Source organism: Zonotrichia albicollis, chromosome 30 (assembly GCF_047830755.1).
Source record: "Zonotrichia albicollis isolate bZonAlb1 chromosome 30, bZonAlb1.hap1, whole genome shotgun sequence".
In the NCBI taxonomy this organism is placed as follows: domain Eukaryota; kingdom Metazoa; phylum Chordata; class Aves; order Passeriformes; family Passerellidae; genus Zonotrichia; species Zonotrichia albicollis.
Window position 1 is genome coordinate 2,600,531 of NC_133848.1, and position 18,375 is coordinate 2,618,905.

The window sequence follows — 18,375 nt, forward strand, 5'->3', positions numbered from 1 at the left end:
TTCTGCAAAAGATGTAGATTCATTAGTTTAACTGATCAGTGGGATCAATCTCCTTGTAAGTCACAAGGAAAAACTGGGCAGTGGGCCTTGATCAATCAGTGGATGGGCGCAGTGTAACTAAAGGGCCAAAGCTTTTTACTGTGGAAGAAAAAAGAACAGTGTTAGAGAAGGAGAAAGAAGAGGGATGGGGTGGAGATTTGGGGGTCTTTGCCTGAATGTGCTATCTGTTGACAGAAGGGGTCATTATAAGAGGTAAATGTTATGGTGGTAGAGGATTTTGACAGTGAGGGAAGGGGATCAAGGGAAAATATCAGGGCATGCCCAGTTGAAACTCTGGTTCCAGTAAAGTTGGGGAATGGAGCCACATCTTCAGAAGTAACTGGCTGCAAGGGCCTGCTGAGGAAAGTTCCAGTACAGATTGTTGGGGCAGCAGGAAAATGAGCTTTGTAGCCACTCCTACCATGGCATGTATAGTTGGTGACACTAAACCAACTAATCCATTTCTCTATCCATTTCTATATATGCCATCAATGACCCCTTCCCTTGCTGGGATGAGATGTATTTTGTAACTTAAATGCACAAAACCTTAAATCTTTTCTGAGAATGCCATGGAGCTTCACATTCCACCTGAGACAGGCTGGAAAGCTCAGATCTGCCTGTTAGTGTGTAAACCATCAGAGGACATTGGACAAAATATTCTGGATGCCATTTGAAATGCAGTGATCTGCATGAGCCATGGAAAATGAGGCAAAGCAAAGAGAAAAAGCTCAGAACCAAAAGTTAAACACTTAAGAATAAATAAATATCCTATAAAGATAGAAGCTCAAAAAGGTCTGGAACCATGGACAAACACATTATTAGAATTTAGCATACTGAGACAATGTCAATCTGAGTTTTAGATGCCTTCCTCCAGGTTTCAAAGAAGCCTAATTCTCAAGAGTGCAGATTAGTACAAGTTTAAGAGCAATCAATCAAACATACACAGATATACACCCAATAATACCAAATCCTCATGGCTTGTTAACCTCAGTGCTGGAAACAAACTCTTATTTTACTGTTTTGGCCTTAAAGGATATTTTCTCTTGTATCCCAGTAGATGGGCAAAACTAAACAATCTTTGCCTATGAATGAGAGAATCCTGTGGCTGGAAGAAAGATGCAGTGGGAAAGGATGCAGGGTTCCCTCAAGGATTCAAAAATAAGCCCACTTTATTTGGTGGTTTTGGCAAAAGAAGTAGAGCAATGGACAAAAAGTAACAGTGTTCTTTTACAGTGTGTAGGTGACATCCTAATTGGAGGTGACAAGGAACAAACCTGTTTGAGAGTGACCTGCTTGAAAGCCTACAGAACTGTTGGGACTTGCTGAAATTTCCAGAAAAAAAGGTAAGATTAATACTTTAGCTTTAAGGTACCAAAAGGACAATTAGCTCTGGGTGAAGGAAAAAAATAGTGATATTTCAAATTACAGCTCCTAGGACTGAAAGAAAACTAACAGGAGTTTTATTAGTGGCAGGATTTTGCCCCATACATGTTCAAAATTTTGGACTAATAGCCAATCCTTTTTATTTTTCAATCAAAGGTCCTGAAGAATTCCTGGAATGGCCCTGACAATGTTGCACCAGTTTTAACACCATAAAGGATGCTCATGGAAGCACTGGCTTAAGGCCTTCCAGATACAGCTAAACTCTTCATGGTGTGTGCAGAAAAGGCAACAAGTAGCTTTTGTGGGGGTGACACAGATCCTTGGAAGTTGGCAAAGGCCAGTGGGCTCCTTCTCCAAGCAACTGGATGGTCAGCATGCTTCTGGGCCATAGCAGCCAGCACCCTAAAGATGCAGGAGGCACAGAAATTCACTTTGGGATGATCACTCACTGTGCTGGTCCCATGTGCCATTGCTGGCTGTTCAGAATCCAAAGGGACATCACTGGATCACTCTAAGCTGGCTGGCAAAATACCAAGGACCAGGAAGAGTAGTCATGTGTGTGACATCAACTTCAAATGAAGGCATTTTGCTCCCTACTGAGAAGCAAGAACCTTTTCAACGTGACTGGCTGTACACTGTGGAGCAGTCAAGATGCCAAGATTTAAGGGATGAACCTTTACAGGAACCAGGTAAAAACTGTATGTGGATGCAGCTGATTTGTGGATATAGGTAAGTTAGCCTTGGTGGGATGGAAGAGATGAGTGGTATCTCTGAGGGTCTGTGTCAAGGACCCCCAGGATGGCATTGACCCACAGAGCATCGCCCTGTGCCCACAAGTCTCCTGCCCCCCACCAATTCTTGGGCATCTAGTTGCCTGACCTGTGGAGCAGCCAGGTTTCAGCACCTGCATCACTCCCAGCTGCAAAGGTAGGAGCCCCCACAGCCTGGGGACCCCTTCCCCAGAAAATTAGAAAATTCCACCCTGACATCCCCATTTTCCACAGGGCTGTATTGCAGTGGCTGCTACAGAACCCTGAATAATATCTGCTCCGTGTGCATGGCCCCGCTGAGCTACCCGGACTCTGGGGATGAGGAGCTGTGAGCAGAGGGGTGCTGGGAGCCCACCCGAGCCTGGGGGGCTGCAGGGGGTGTGAGAGGGGGAGCTGCAGCTCAGCCCTGCCCTCTGTGCCCTGCAGGGACTCCAGTGATGAGGAGACAGCAGGGCTGGGGCTGGTTGTGCGAGGGCAGCGGCTGCAGCACATCAAGGACATCATCAGGGGCTGGAGGGTCCCCTCCAGAACAGCTGCCCAGCTGTGAGCCCAGCTGGAGGAGGTGGAAAAGAGTGAGGAGAGGGATGTGGGCAGCAGTGGGGTCAACAAGAGCAGATTGCTCTGCAGGTGAGGGCTGGCTGTGGGGTGGCAATGCCCCTTGTGCTCCCCAGCACTGGGGATGCTGGATGCCAACGCTGCACTCCAATCTCCCAGGAAGACTCCAGCTACCAGCAGCAGGCCAAAAACAGTGAAAAAGAGGGCAAGGGCCCAGTGAAAGCAGGACAGTGCCATGGGGCAGCAAAACCTCGGGTCCAGGTGCTGGGGTGTGCCTGGAGCCAGCCCCACCAGTGCAGCAGAAGCTGAGAGCCACTGGGTGGGGAAGGGCTGGTGAATAAATCACCTGGACCTCAAGGCACCTGAGTCCTGGTACTCTGAGTTGGCATCCACCATTCCAGGATGGTCCTGACCTTGTGATACCCCAGCTCCTTGCTGCCCCGGCTCCATCCCTGCTGTGGCCCCAGCCTCTCAATGCCCCCAGCCCCATCTCCAGCACCTTGGTGCCACCATCTCCATGCCCACTGTGCCTGCAGCCCCTACACATCCCTGTCCCCAGCCTTTATGGTGTCCCCGATCCCACCCCTGTGGTGCCCCCAGCCCCATGGTGACTCCCACCCCTCGGTGTGTCGCTCCCCACACACGGTGTCCAACCCAATCCCCATCCCCGTCCCCAGCCCCACAGTGCCCCGAGCCCCAAGATGCAGAATATGCAGAATGGACAGACAGCTGGACGCGGGGGAAGTCCCTGCTTCTCCGTTTATTACCAAGCAGCCTTCGTTTAAAAAAAAAAACAAAACAAAACAAAAACAAAACACAGACATACAGACAGGCAGAGGCGGCCCGGCGGGGCGGGGGCCGCCCGCCCATGGTTTTTGTTTGGTTCCTGACACCAGAGAGGTTCAAGTAGCCGAAAAAGGTTCAAGTTCACCATAAGGCACTTTAAAGCCATGACGGGAGCAGAGCCCCCCCGGCCCCATCACCCCTGCGGGCACCCCATGGCACACGTGGGGGCCGGGCAGCGCTGGTGGTTGGCAGCGGAGGGGCTCTGGGGGGGAATATATTACATCATCTTTTTTTAAATATAGATAAAACTCTTATTTGTAGACAAATAGTGCCGGTCCCCTCCACCCCCGGGGAGGCTGCGCCCTGCGGGGGGCATGTGCAAAGGACAGAGGGGTGACCGTGGGGGCCCGGCCACCCCAGGGAAAAGGAGGGGGTCCCACAGGGCCGGGGGGATTTCGGAAGGGGAAAAGGGTCCGGGGGGGGCCGGGGCTGCCCCGCACCCAGGTGGGCTCACCCGAATAGTGCAACCAAGAGAAAGCAGCCAGGAGTGCAGGGGCGAGGGGGGCTCGCCGGGGGGGGGGCTGCTCGGAGTGGGGAGGTGGGGACAAGCTATGCACAGCGTAGGGCAGTGCCCCCCCCCCACTGGGGAGGATGGGGGGGCTCTCCCCACCTGGGGGGGGGCCTTGGTCCATGGGTGCCCCTGCCCGGTCCTGGCACCCACGAGGGGTTTGGTGGGGGGGACATCCAAGTCCCGATACCCCATCATCACCCGCCCTGGGCATGACCAGGTGGGCCCGGGCACGGTGGTGGGGGGGGATGATAGGGGCCCCCCACCCCCTTGTGCAAATCGGCCGAGGGGATTTTCCCCCTTTGCATAACTAGGAATGAACCGTGACGGGAAAAACAGGAACAGAAACCCCAGTGGGCACGGCACAGCTCGGCATGGAACGCCACGACACCTGCCGCCGTCGCATCGCCCCTACGCCGTCTCCACCGGCACGGTGCCGTCCGGCTGCGGCCCTTCCTCACCCTCCTGCTCCTCTTCCTCCTCCTCGGGCTGCCCTGGAGCCCAGTAGCGGGCAATGGAGAGGCGCAGCCCCTCCAGGCGCCCGTTGGAGAGGTCGAGGCCTGCGGGCCCGGTGGGCGGCGGGGCCGGCTCGTCGCGGCGGCGGCGGCGCGTCCGCACCTCCAGGCAGTTCTGGCCCTTCAGGTGCCGCTGGAGGTGGTCGTCCTTGGCGAAGGCCTTGTGGCAGAGGTAGCACTCGTAGGGCCGGGCGCCCGTGTGCAGGTGCATGTGGTTCTTCAGGTCGTAGCTGTGCAGGAAGCGGGCGCTGCAGTGCTGGCAGGAGTAGGGCCGCTCACCCGTGTGCTTCCGCATGTGGATCTTCAGTTTGTCGTTCCTGGAGGTGGGACAGACAGGGAGACTATGGCGTTGAGGAGCCAACATGGCATCCAACCACCAGGGGGAGGGGAATGGTGCTGGAATCCCGAGAGCAGGGGTGCTCTGTGGGGCACAGGGCTCTGAAGGCTCTGTGGGGCACAGGGCTGTGGGTGCTCTGTAGGGCACAGGGTTCTGGGTGCTCTGTGGGGCACAGGGCTGTAGGTGCTCTGTGGGGCACAGGGCTCTGGAGGCTCTGTGGGGCACAGGACTGTGCAGACTCTGTGGGGCACAGAGCTCTGGGTGCGCTGTGGGGCACAGGGCTGTGGGTGCTCTGTAGGGCACAGGGCTGTGGGTGCTCTGTGGGGCACAGAGCTCTGGAGGCTCTGTGGGGCACAGAGCTGTGCAGGCTCTGTGGGGCACAGGGCTCTGGAGGCTCTGTGGGGCACAGGGCTGTGGGTGCTCTGTGGGGCACAGGGCTCTGGAGGCTCTGTGGGGCACAGGGCTCTGAGTGCGCTGTGGGCACAGGGCTCTGGGTGCTCTGTGGGGCACAGAGCTCTGGATGCTCTGCGGGGCACAGGGCTCTGGATGCTCTGCAAGGCACAGGGCTCTGGAGGCTCTGTGGGGCACAGGGCTCTGGAGGCTCTGTGGGGCACAGGGCTCTGGATGCTCTGCAAGGCACAGGGCTCTGGAGGCTCTGTGGGGCACAGGGCCGTGCAGGCTCTGTGGGGCACAGGGCTCTGGATGCTCTGCAAGGCACAGGGCTCTGGAGGCTCTATGGGCCCAGGGTTCTGGATGCTCTGTGGGGCACAGGGCTCTGGATGCTCTGCAAGGCACAGGGCTCTGGAGGCTCTGTGGGGCACAGGGCCGTGCAGGCTCTGTGGGGCACAGGGCTCTGGATGCTCTGCAGGGCACAGGGCTCTGGGTGCGCTGTGGGGCACAGGGCTCTGGACCATTGCACGGCTGCATGGCTGAGATGCAGCCCGCTGCTGGCAGGGGGGATGCTGCCCCAGGCTGCCCTGGCAGTGCTTACTTAGAGCAGAAGACTCCCCTGGACCTGCACCACAACCATGAGAGATGAGGTGCTATGGGTGCCATCAGGTATCAGGCCTTGGGTGATCTGGCAGCACTCACAGAGTGCAGAACACCCCATTGACCTGACTTCACCAGCAGCTATGGCAGAGGAACACCACCAGGGATGCTCCTGGGTACCTCAGGTCAGCCCAGCAGCACTCATGAGGTGCAGAAAGCCCCATAACCCCACTGCACCACAACACAACTTACAGGGGTTTGCAATTGCAAACCAGGAGGATGCCACTGGGTACCTGTGTTGGTGTCCAGAGCACTCACAGGATGCAGAAGACGCTCTGAATGTGCACCCCACTGGCAGCACTGGCAGAGGGGTGCTGTGCAGTGTGCCATCAGTGTGATCTGGCAGCACTCAGGGGATGCAGAAAACCCCATGAACCATGCCAGGCCTGTGGCCAGGCCCCAGTAGGACTAGCACAGGGGGGTGGTGCCATAGGGGATGTCATTTGGCACACGTCAGGCAGGGAAAGCCCATCCAGCGGCACTCAGGGGATGCAGAAAACCCCTGGTAGGACTGGCACGGGATGGAGGTGCCATAGGGGATGCCCTTTGGCACACCTCAGGCAGGCAGAGCCCATCCAGGGGCACTCACCGTGTGAACCGGACCCCGCAGACCTGGCAGGCGAAGGGTTTCTCGCCCGTGTGCGTGCGCATGTGGCGGGGCAGCTTGCCAGCACCGTGGATGACCTTGTGGCACACTGGGCACTCCTGGGGCATCTGCGAGCGCCTCTTCCTCACCAGCTTGTCGGGGCTGTCCAGCCCGGGCGCCAGCGACTCGTGGTGCAGTGAGCTCAGGTACGCCATCAGGTCGGGGTCAATGGCATCCTCATCAGAAGGTGCCTCCTCAGGGGACAAGGGGGGCTGGTAGGGGAAGGGGAAGGAGTGTGGGGGCAGCTCCTCTTCCTCAGGCAGCTCAAAGCTGTCGTAGGGCAGGGAGAGCCCCTCGGGCAGAGGGGGTGAGGGCAGCTGGGAGGGCGGCGGGGGGCTGCCGGAGCCTTCGGCCTCAGCTGCGGGCGGCGGCTCCTCGGCGGCGTGGTTGTTGAGCTGGGCACCGCGGGCTTGCAGGAACTTGCGGGTCTTCTTGCTGCGGCGCGGGGTGGGGCGGGGGGGCGGCGGGGCAGGCACCTCACCCTCGGGGAGGCTGGAGAAAGCCTCCAGGTAGCGGCGGGCGCGTTCGCAGTCGCCGTCATCGGGGCCGGGCGCCTCCAGGCCGCTGCCCTGCAGGATCTCCACGCAGGCAGCGATGACACAGGGGATCTCCAGCAGCCGGGCAGCGCGCAGCACCTCGCCCATGTTGGCGCTGCTGATGGTCAGCGTGGCCGTGTACGCGAACTCCAGCAGAGCGCCCAGTGCCTCCGGCCCCACAAAGTCCAGCTCGCAGACCTCCTGGCCCGGCCCCGGCCCGGCGAAGAGCTTCTTGAAATAGCGGCTGGAGGCAGCCAGGACGGCACGGTGGGTGCGGTACTCCAGCCCCTGCGTCTTGATGGTGACATCGCAGAGCAGCCCCAGCTGCCGCTGCTCGTTCAGGCAGCTCAGCAGCTCGCTGCTGTGCTCAGGGAAGGGGATGCCGATGAGGTCGTCCTCTGGGCTGGCCATCGTCCTCACCTGCGGGAAGGACAGGATGCTGCTTGACTGACAGAGGAACAAGCTGGGAGAGAGCACTTGGAAGAAACACTGCAGCTGGAGTGTTGCTGCCATGAAGCCAGGGCACAAGGAACGCTGCCTGTACTGACAGAGGAACAAGCTGGGAGAGAGCACTTGGAAGAAGCTGCAGCTGGAGCACTGCTGCCATGAAGCCAGGGCACAAGGAACGCTGCCTGTACACGCTGGGTGGCACTGGGGTTTCAGTGGGACACGAACTGGGGCAGGTTTGGGGCCCAGGGTCTGTGCTCAGTTCCCTCCATGCTGTGCAGAGGTTGGTGGGTGTGGGCCCCCCACCACAGGCCCCCCACCACAGGCCTCCACGCTTCCTCCACTACCACCAGCACCCAGCCGCCCGCGCCGCCACAGCAAAGGGAGAAATCTCAGCGTGGTGCCTTTGAACAGCAGCGAGGTGCAGCGTTTCCTGTGCCAGCCCACCCACAATCCCCCCCAGCCCACCGCCATGGCCCAGCACAGCCTCTGGCTCCCAGCAGCCCCGTCCTGGGAACACGGGCCTCGCTGGCAGAGGCATGGTGGGCGGGCGAGCGCTGGGAAGAGCAGCCCGAGGGCCAGGGGGCCGCCCCGTGGAGCCCAGCTGGGCTGGGAACAGGGGCCACACTTCCTGCCACGGCAGATTAGGATCAGCACCTGTGCCACCGGTTCCTGCCCCCGCTCCTGGTCGGGACTGGGCCCCCTCCCTCCCTCCCCCCTGTGCCCCAGCCCGGGGCCACTCCTCGCCCAGCCAAGCCCAGCCTGCGCCAGTCAGGCCTTTCCCACGCTGCAGCTGGCAGAGCCTGGCCTCAGCCCTAAACCCAGCATGGCTCACACTCCCACTGTGGTGCCCATGGTGCACCACCAGGGACACACGTGCTCCTGTGCGGCCAGCACAGGTGGGAAAGGGGAGCCCGTGACCCTCACAACCTGCAGGCAGGGTGCAGGCAGCAGTGGCAGCCCCAGAGCTGTAACCTGCCCTGCCCTGTGATAGATACCATGCCCAGCTATGGCCCGTGTAGCCAGCACAGATGGGAAGGGGGAGCCCATGACCCTCACGACCTGCAGGCAGCAGAGGCAGCTCCAGGGCTGCAACCTGCCCTGTGACACCGTGCCCAGCTATGGCCCTTGCAGCCAGCCAGGCAGTGCTGAGTGACAGCAGCATGTGGCATTGGGCATGGCCAAGCCATGCCAGGCAACACCGAACCAAGTCAGGCCCATCCACCCCAAACCCACCGGGCTGTGCCAAACCACACTGTGCTGGCACTGCTGCGTGACAGTGGAATGGGAGCCCATTCCAACAAGAGCCTGGGGGAGGCAGAGGCGGGTACCACCTCTCGAGTTGTGCCATGGTGGACAGCAGCATGTGGCACCGGCCATCGCCAGCCATGCCAGGCAATGCCGAGCCACGCCAGGCCCACCGGGCCGTGCCAAACCACACTGTGCCGTCGGCAGGCGGGCGTGGGGGACGTGCCCCCTCTTGCCCATGGAGGGGCGGCGCGGGCGACGGCCCCCGGCACAGGGGCCCATCCCCAAGCCGGCCGCTCCCTGCGCTTGGGCGGCCGCCAGCTGGGGCTGCCTCGGCAGGCAGCTGGGAACGGCCCCGGAGCAACCGGCTGCGGAGCCGCCCCAGCCGCTGCCGAGCAGGCCCGACCGGCAGGGCAGGCGGCAGCCGCCCCTGAAACCGGGAGCCAGCAGTGCCGACCGCCTGGGATGCTGGCGCCAGCAGCCACGGCCAAGCCCCCCTGGCTGGCAGGAGCCCATCCCGGCGCTGGTTGAGGTCCCCTCTGCCTGCCGAGGTGGGGGTGATCGGATTAGGGGTGATTAAACCATCAGGGCCCCCGGAGCCAACAGGCAGTGACAGCCCCCGGTGGGATTAGGCAGGATTAGCTGCAGGGGCAGGATTAAGCAGGGGGGTAAATATCCCATGCCACAGCTTGGGCAGCTGGAGAGGGATGACACGGATGGGGCACCTGCCGTGGGTGGGCCAGAGCCCCACGGACCCCCCAGGACTGTCACAGGAAATCATCACAGGATGGGGTGGCAGTGTGTCCTCCAACACTGCCTCCCCCAGTGATGGCACCAGGACAGCCTCCCTTCTGCCCTGATCCCCACAAGAAACCTGGGCACAGGGCACTCACAAGACTGATGGCACCCACTGGGGGTGTCTGGGCAAAGGACAGCAGCTGAGACCCCCATATCCCAGCAGGTGCTCTGAGGGACTGGCACTGCCCTCACCATGTCCCAGCGCAGATGGACACAGCCTCAGCGCTGCCAATGTCACAGAAATCACCAGCAGAGCTCTGCTAAGGCAGCTGGGACCCCACGGGACTCGGTGCCACCAGACAGAGCTGCAGGGCTGTGGGGCAGGCTGGGGGCGAGGCGGCGGCGGGCGGGCAGGAGGGGGATTTTCCATGGCCCCAAACCGCCCCTTTATGGCTCCTTTGCTGACACCCCCACCCCCCCGCACATCCTCCTCACTGGAGCGAAGAAGTCACATGCTGAGCGGCTGCTGCCGTCGAGGAGATCACCGCAGTGATAAGGAAATGGCAGAGGATGAGGTGTGAGGGGACAGGAGCCGCCCCCAGGCCCCCAGCATTCCCAGGCTGCTGCTGGAGGTGATGGCTGGAGGACACAGGTGGTGATGCCCATGGCCTGGCCATGCCAGCGCTCCCTCGGTCACTTCAGCGCTGTGGCTGGGCACATTTTGGCTGAACTGAGGAAAGGAAAGGGGGAGTTGCTCCCCGTGCTGAGCTGGCTGCCATGCAGGGCGGGTGGCAGCAGGAACAATGTCTGCCCAGGTCACCCTGACATCCCTGTGCCAGCCCAGTCTGCCTGGGACAACCACGGCCAGGCTCCACCCATGTGCCAGCTCCTCTGTGAGAGGGGTCCAGGCACCCAGGCAGGGCCATGGGCAGCGGGCTGGGGTCCCTGCAGTGCCCCTCCTGCTTGTGTGCCATGCCACCAAGCAGGGATGGCACCTGGGTGAGGGCACAGTGCACTGGGCCCGGCTTGGGGATGGTGGGAGGTGGAAAGGGGTGTCCAGGGGGGATCTCCCAACATGGGGAAGGAGAGAAGGAGAGCAGAGGTCCCAGGGAGCACAGTCCCCACCATGGGCTGCTGCCAGGAGCCCCTGCTTTCGGTCCCAAGAGTCACAAATGCTGTCGAGGGACTTCACAGCCCCATGGGGAGAATGAGTCACCCCGGAAGGGGAGCGCAGCGCGGAGCTGCCCTGGCCCCTCACCCCGTGGGGCCCTTTACCATTTGGGATCCAGGACGTGGACCCAGGGGTCCAGGCTGTGCAAGCCCCCCACCCTGCTGCTGCCTGAAGCCAGCTGGGAGCAGCAGTGGCCCTGGTGCTGATGGCCACAGTGTGGATGGAGAGTGGTGTAGGGCTGAGCAGCCCCTCTGTCTGCCCAGCAGGGAAGGTGGTGCCGGGGTCTGGCTCAGCTGGTGACCCTGTAAACAGCACATGCTGAGGGTCCCAATGCTGGAGGAAGTGGGGAGAGCAGCAGTGCTCTTTGAAAGAAGAAAAGAACAAGTAGAGACAAAAGGAAATGGTTTGGAGATGAAAGAGGATAAACAGTCCCCCACCCCATAGCGCTGAGAGTGAGCCCCATGGCGCTGCTGAGGCCCCCTGACACTGCCCAGCTCACCCAGAGCTCCCAGGGACAGCCACCAGCACTGAGAGGGGGCTGAGCACCCTGGCACAGGGCTGCCTCAGTGCCCAGCCAGCACTGCACCTGGGGCCAGTGCCAGCCTGGCACGGCAGCTGCCACGGAAGCTGGGCACAGGGCATCCCTGCCACGGTGCAGCAGGGCCGGTGGTGTTGCCAGAGCTGTTCCTGGCATTTGTAGCAGGGAAAGAGGAGCAAAGTCCCCATCTCACCCACCCAGCCTGCTGGCACTGTGCTGGCATCCTGGCCACCTCCTGCCGCCAAAACCCACCCCACTGCCACGTCCAGCTGCCTGGCATTGCCACTCTAGGGTGTGGGCCTTGCTCTGCCAAACCAAAGTGACCCAGATCTCGCCACTCGTCCCATCAGCAGTGAGGGCAGCGTAGGGCTCAGGCAACACCAACGTCCCACAGCCTGCTGCTGTGAGGCAGCTGGCCCAGATCTCCCAGTGCCACACTGGGTCCCCACCACCCTGGCATCCACCCAGCAGCAGTGATGGCAGGGTGGGTGCGTGGCTCACCTGCCCCGTGTCCCGGCGTGGCTCCGCGCTCGTGGCGGCCCCGCTGGCGGCCCGCGAGTGGCAGGGAGGGGAAGGCAGGGTGCTGGTGCTGTGTGAACTTGGCCCCGCTCCCCGCTGCACTTGAGCTCAGGATCCCACCTCAAAAGGAGTCGACGCCCACACCCCGGGTCACGCACCTCCCAGCCCCGCTTCCCAGAACACACACGGCATTAACTCTTTGCGGCCGGCGCTGCTGCGCCGTGGGGCGCCAACCCGGAACGGGGCAGGGGGCATCCCCGGCCCACTCCCACGGGAGAAAATCCCCAGCGCTGCTAGGACAGGCACTTGTACCTTAAACACGCCTTCCCCACCTCTAACAAGGTCTCCATGCCGTCTGCCCCTGCCCCTCCATACCGTGGCACATCAGCCAGGCCCTCCTCACCTCCTCGTGTGCCCCAAGGCAGGGCGCTGGGTGCTCGCCACTGGCCATGGCCAGCCCAGCCAGGCTGCCAGGGCGCCTGTGCTCAGCGGCAGCAGGGCAGGGCTGGGTACAGCATGCTGCAGCCTGCCCGGCCAGCCCTGGAGCCACCCCCCGGCCCTATGGATTCCTGTCCTGCTCTCCCCTTGGAGCAGGTTCCCGAGATCCCCATGGGGAACGTGGGGAGCAGTGACGGCCCAGCTGGGCTATGCTGCCTGACCCCCTGCGCAGGGGCACTCGTGGGCTCCCCAGGCCAGGCTGCACATTCATGCAATGCCCCCATAATTACACCCTCGGTGTCCCCAGCTAAACAGCAATTAGCAGCCCAGAGAGCTCGCCCCACACCCCACCACCAGCACCGGCACCCGCCCAGGCAACCCACGCCAGACCGGTCAGGGGCACCGGCACTGTGGCAGCCTGGCATGGCCCGGCAGGCCCCAGAGCTGGGGATGTGTGCAGCAGGCCAGGCAGAAAGGGGAAGAGCCCCACAGCAAAGCAGTGGGACAGCAAAGGGCTCAGCCCCAGCAGTGCTGACGGAAGGAGCTGGGTTGTGCAAGAGCCCCTGGGCAGGCAGTGGAGACGGGCAGAGGGGCATCACCAGCATGCCCTCCATGGTATCCCACTGTGCCACCCCTGTGCTGAGCAGTAGCCAGCTGTGGAGTGCAGGCAGCACACAGCCAGCACAGGGCTGTGGGCAGCACTGCCCTCTGCACTGCCACAACGCTCCAGGCTGCCCCAGAGGGGGGCACAAAACAGGGCACAGCCCTGGCCAGCGTCCATGAGAGGGAGGGAGGACAGGAGGGAAGGAGGAGGGCTGTGGCACCTGCTGCCAACCCTTCCCCTGCCCTTTGTTCCCCATAAAGGAGGGGAATGGCGCCAGTCCCCCCTGGCCCAGGTGTGCCAGGTGCTAAGGGCGGGAGATAAGGTGGGCGAGGCGGGCAGGGAGGGGCACGACACAGCATGGGCACGCAGCCCTGAGTCAGGGTTCCTGCTGGTGGCCAGGATGGGGTGAGTCACCGTGGCCCCCCCACCCTGGGGGTGTTGCAACCACCCGGGCGCTGGCCACAAACTGCTGCTCGCCCTGGCTGGGGGGCATTGGGCTGGGGGGGCAGGTGGGGAGGTGCTGGCCTTTGGGGAAGATGGGCTAACCTCTGTGAGTCCGTCCATCCATCCCTTGCCCAGTGGCACCCTGACCTGTGTCACCAGTGAGGGGACATGGCCTCATCCCAGCTCCTCTTCCAATGGCAGGATGGGCAACCCCATCTCCTGCATCACATCCTCACACAGAGCAGCAGCACCCTGACCTGCCAGGACAGATGTGGCCAAGGGCATGTGGCCTCTGTGTGTCACCTCTGGCCTTCCCAATGTGGCAAGGAAATGGCTGAGGCACGGAAGGAAGGAAGGAAGGAAGGAAGGAAGGAAGGAAGGAAGGAAGGAAGGAAGGAAGGAAGGAAGGAAGGAAGGAAGGAAGGAAGGAAGGAAGGAAGGCTCTGCCAGCCTCCAGCCTGGGACAGGCTCACCTACCAGTGGGCCTGCTGGCTGGCCCCAGGGTGAGCTGGCTCTGGAGCTGCTGGCCCCGCAGCACAGTCACGGGAACCCCTTGGAGGGCAGCCAGACCCCCTGGGTCCCACTGTGCTGCACAGCCCCGAGGGGCCCCCCCAGCTGGTGGCACCTCCCACTCAACATGCAGGGTTCATGTCCTCACAGCACCCCGGGGACTGAGCATCCCCAGTGGCACAGGCTGTGCCCCCAGCACTCCATGCTGGCACCAGGGTGGCGCTGCTCCCGGTGGGGTCACCTGGCAAGGACAGTGCCAGCCCACAGCCCCCCCTCCACACCCTCCAAAATAGCCCGGCTTCCGCCCCCACGGCAGCTGCCTGCTGCCAGCTCCCCGCTGCCCACGGCTGATCCCGGGGAGGGAAGGGGGGCAGGAGATTCTAATCCCCCCCAGCCCGAGCCCCCCCGAGCCCACAGAGCACCGACAGCCAGGCCATGCCCGCCACAGCCCACAGAGTGACACCGAGGAGACCCCAGGCAGCCCTGCAGCAAGGGAGGGCAATGCCCAGGGCTGCACAGTGCAGCCTCTGTGGAGCCCCAGGGCCCGCCGTGATGTCCACACCACACCAGCTGCCCTGTGCCACCCCAGCAGGGCACAAGGGTCTCCTCCCTTCTCTTCCTTGGTCCTGCAGTGGGGCTGGCAATCCTCCTGTCCACCCTTGCTATGGCTCCAAGCCCTGATGGTTGCCCAGGGGAGGGGAATCAAAGCAAAACTGCTGGGGTGTCTCTGTACCCAATGAATGTCAGCCAGCACAGCCACATTCTCCACCCTGCTGGCGTTCAGTGTCGGCAGTGCCTGGCACCCACCGTGCTCGGGACCGTGAGCCTGGCAGCAGGACCCCCTTACCCACTCCCCACTTCAGCTGCTGCCCACGGGGCCTGGGGACATGGCAGAGACAGCTGGGCAGAGAGGAGCACGCAGTGCAACCGAGGCTGCCGGGAGAGGCCAGAGCTCGCCTGACCTACTTCTCCTTCCGCATCACCTGCTTTCATTTTCCCTCACCCGGGCTGGTCCCCCTGCCTGCCCAGGGCTCCATCAAACCATGCCAGAAGCTCTGGGGATACAAATCACCATGGCTCCCACCGCACCATCCTGCATGCCAACCGACCTGCCCAGCCCCGGGCACACGGCATGCCCGGGTGCACTGAAGGTCACCGGCCACAGCCCCGGCACCACCGCCTCCCTCCCCTGCCTGCATGGCTACCCAAGCGCCATCTTCCTGGCACGAAGCGAGTTTGACGGGTCTCAGCCCAGCCCCTCAGCGGGTCCTCTGACCGCCCCGGGGCTTTGCTGGGGTGTGGACATGCAGCTCTCGGGGCATGTCAGGGACGCCGGTGCTGCCACGGGGAGCCAGGCGGGCGCCAATCCTCCAGACGGGGCGGCCGCTCCCACCGGCACCCTGCCTGCTCCCGCCGTGGAGTTACCATGGGAAGGCAGCGCTGGTGGCGCAGGGGGAGCGCAGGCTCCCGGGGGCTCCCGCCAGCAGCCCACACTGCTGCCAGGAGAGATTTCTCCCTGGTTTCATCATCCGCCGCCTGCCCTGAAGGAGAAGTTCCTGCTTCACGCACGGGGCAGCAGCCGCCCCTCGAGGGCTGGGGTGCAGCGGGGGCCGCGCTGGGGCCGCAGCCCCGCCGTGCCCCTCCCGCCCCCGTGTGCTCGGGCCTGTCCCGTTCGTGCCACGTGTGCACTGAGGGTGCACGGCAGCAGCTGGCAGAGCCGCGCTGCCACAGCCTCGGGATCAGCCCCGCAGCGCTGGGGGCAGCCCGCGCCCAGCCAGGGGGGCTCGGGGGTCCCCCGGACCCCAACACGGATGTGCCCCCCGACACACAGCTGGCACCTCCGCACCCATGCCCGGCAAAGACACCCCTAGCCCCGCTGCCCCGCTCTCTCTGCTGTGCCAGTTTCCCCTTCTCCGTGCACCCACTTTTAAGTTGCCGAGCTCAGTCCCTCCCTCCCAGCACCAGCATCACCACCGAAGCCTTGAGCGGCGGCAGCTGCCGCGTGCCCCCGGTAGTGTTCCCAGTAGTGCTCCCGGTAGTACCGGAGATCCCAGGCTGACCCCGCTCCTGCCAGCCCGGCTGTGGTGGGGGAAACTGAGGCACGATGCGACTCACCCCGCGACAAAACCGGCGCTGTGTCCCCTCAGCAAGTGAAGGCAGGCACGGATAGAGGGCGGCTGTGGCCCAAGACGTGGATCTGCTCCGGCGGGAGGGTAAATACCGCACCCCGCCCCGGGCAAACAGCGGCCGGGGGCAGCCAGCCAGGGGGACGAGGACAGGTACGGCAGGGCTGGGCGCACGGGGCAGAGTCCACCGGTGCTTGGCAGGTGCTACCATGACACCGATCCCGGGGGACCACTGCACAGCCGAGCAGAGGCACCCACTGCTGCTGCCAGTGTGCCAGGGCCGGGGCTCACCAGCGTGGCACAACGTGCTGGGACACTGGGATACCTTCCAACTCTACCAATATGGGTGCAGAAGGGACTCCTTGAGTTGCCTTCCTCCTGCAACGGTGCCGTCCCCACCCGGTGCGCCAGGCATGCCGCCAAGCTGCTCACCGGGTTGGGAAGGGGGGGTGGCAGCACCCGGTCACCCGTGGGAGACCTGCGGGGGATCCTGGCTGGATGGAGCAGCACCGCAACAGGAGCACAGCGGAGCCTTGGCAGCCGCCCCGGCACGCAGCGGGGACCTGCCGATGTCACCGATTTCCCGCAGCCCCGTGCGCAGGGACCGGGAACAGCCCACGAGTGACACCCCCCGCCCCACGGGCGACGTGTCCACCGGCTCCGGCGGCGGGCGGGGACACAGGGGCCGTGCGGTGATCGCGTGCCAACCGTGCCCACCCGCTGCCCGCAGCATCCCGAATCAGCGCGACTCACCGCAACCGGGCGGCAAAAAGCGGTCGCCGCGCCGGTCCCCGTCCCGATCCCGATCGCGCTGCCGGTGGGTCGGTACCTCCGCGCAACCCTCGCCGGTGGGTCCGTCCGCTCCCACCCAGTGCCGCTCACCTGCGTACCCCGCCCGAGCCACAGACCGGTCCCGGAGCCACGGCCCCGCCTCCGCCTTCACCTGCCGCCGCCGCGCCCCGCCCGCCCCCCGGCCACTGCTGCCGCCGCCGCCGCCGCCGCCGCCGGGGCTCCAGGAAGCGCCCGCCCCCGCCCCCTCATTGGGCAGCGCGCCGGCGGTCACGCGTCCCATTGGTGGAACGCCCCGCCCATCAGCCCCGCCCCACCCCCCTCGGGAGGGCGGGGGTCTTGCGGGCCCGCGGGACCGGGGCGCGCGGGTGGGGGGCGGCTGAGTCACAGGCGGTTAACGGGATCGGGCGGGGGTCGGGCCCCGGCCCGGGCAGGAGAGCACGGGACGGCCCCGCCGCGGCCCCCACCGGCGCCGAGTGCGGTGCCAGGCGCCGAGCGCGCCCCGCCCGCTGCGGCCGCCGAGTGCCGGGGCCGGCACGGCACTGCCCGCTCCGCCCCGCGGACACGGGGGGGCGGGGAACCGGGCATGAAGGTGGAGGGGGGGGAGTAAGAACCGAGAAGTGCGCACCGAGGGAGAGTTTCGAGTGCCGGGCACGGGAAACCGTGCGTAGGGTGAGGTACGGGGGATGGAGAACCAAGCTCGGGAACCGGGCACCGAGGAGCGGACACCGGGATACTGGAGTGGCGGGCACGGAGGGATGGAGAGCTGGACACGGAGAACGTGGCACGGCGGGGCGCGGCGCAGGGAGCAGCCCCCGTTGTCGGCGGTGCTGGAGCGGGGCGCGGCGGCCCCCCGCGGGGTGGCTCCTCCGCAGGTGCCTGGGCGCGGGCCCCGCGCAACCTGTTTGGCCGCTGCCGGCTCACAGGGAGGCAGCGGCGGCCCCGGGGCTCACCTCGGCTCACCCCGGCCCCCCCGCGCCTGGCTCCGAGCGCGGCCACTGCCCGGCGCTAGCGGAAAGTGTGAGGAGCCACCGCCGCTCCGGGGCTGCCAAGGCAAACACGGCCCCGCGCAGACGTTATGTCAGTGGGCGGGGGGACCGCGCCGGGGCACCGAGCCGGGGCCGAGAACGAGACCCCCACCCTCTCGCCAGGCCCCGGTACCGGGCACCTGCCCCCGTGCCTCGCCCAGCCACCCGCTTGGCTCTTCCCAGCTCCGTCCCTTTGACCGTGCACCTGCATCCCCGTCCGGGGCACCGGCCCGCCAGGCTCGGGGCTTCCGCGGGGCGGAGAGGGGAACCCGCAGAACAACCTCACCCTTGCCGCGGCTGCCACCGACCCCCGGCTCCATCGCTCCCCGCCCGTCCCCTCGGGCACGGTTCGCCATCGCCGCTGCGCTCTGCCGCTGCCCGCGGCTGTGCTCCCGGTGATTCTCTGTCCCCGCTTCCCCCGAGGCGATGCCGACGGTGCGGTCGCACTCACCTCTCTCGGCGGGGCCAGGAGCGGGGCCGGGCGGGGGCCGCGGGCTCAGCCGGGCCGGCGGCGTGGCAGGAAGGACCGGGTGGTCATCGCGGCCCGCGGCAGCCGCCTGCAGAGGGCACTGCTGGCTCCCGGAGCCGAG

The 18,375-nt window shown here is 64.2% G+C and overlaps 1 protein-coding gene across 4 annotated transcripts; it reads right to left on the reverse strand.

Moving 5' to 3' along the window:
• Window positions 1–3,492: 3,492 nt before the first annotated feature.
• Window positions 3,493–18,350, reverse strand: ZBTB7B (zinc finger and BTB domain containing 7B). 4 transcript variants are annotated; one of them, XM_074529595.1, is made up of 3 exons: window positions 18,237–18,350; window positions 6,593–7,605; window positions 3,493–4,933 (listed from the first exon to the last, which is right to left on the reverse strand). In XM_074529595.1, exons 2-3 carry the CDS (start codon window positions 7,594–7,596, stop codon window positions 4,513–4,515), a joined length of 1,425 nt encoding a protein of 474 aa, XP_074385696.1. In that variant the 5' UTR covers window positions 7,597–7,605; window positions 18,237–18,350; the 3' UTR covers window positions 3,493–4,512. The 4 variants fall into 4 exon arrangements, with proteins under 4 accessions (XP_074385696.1, XP_074385695.1, XP_074385694.1 ...); XM_074529594.1 differs by lacking the exon at window positions 18,237–18,350 and adding an exon at window positions 16,851–17,003; XM_074529593.1 differs by lacking the exon at window positions 18,237–18,350 and adding an exon at window positions 16,722–16,868.
• Window positions 18,351–18,375: the final 25 nt, after the last annotated feature.

Bases quoted from the DNA above. Each gene is read 5' to 3' on its own strand.
- ZBTB7B (XM_074529595.1), bottom strand. From the start codon at position 7,596: ATGGCCAGCCCAGAGGACGACCTCATCGGCATCCCCTTCCCTGAGCAC. The intron at 4,934-6,592 runs GTGAGTGCCCCT...TCCCACCTCCAG, and splicing joins TGCGGGGTCCGGTTCACACG to GAACGACAAACTGAAGATCC.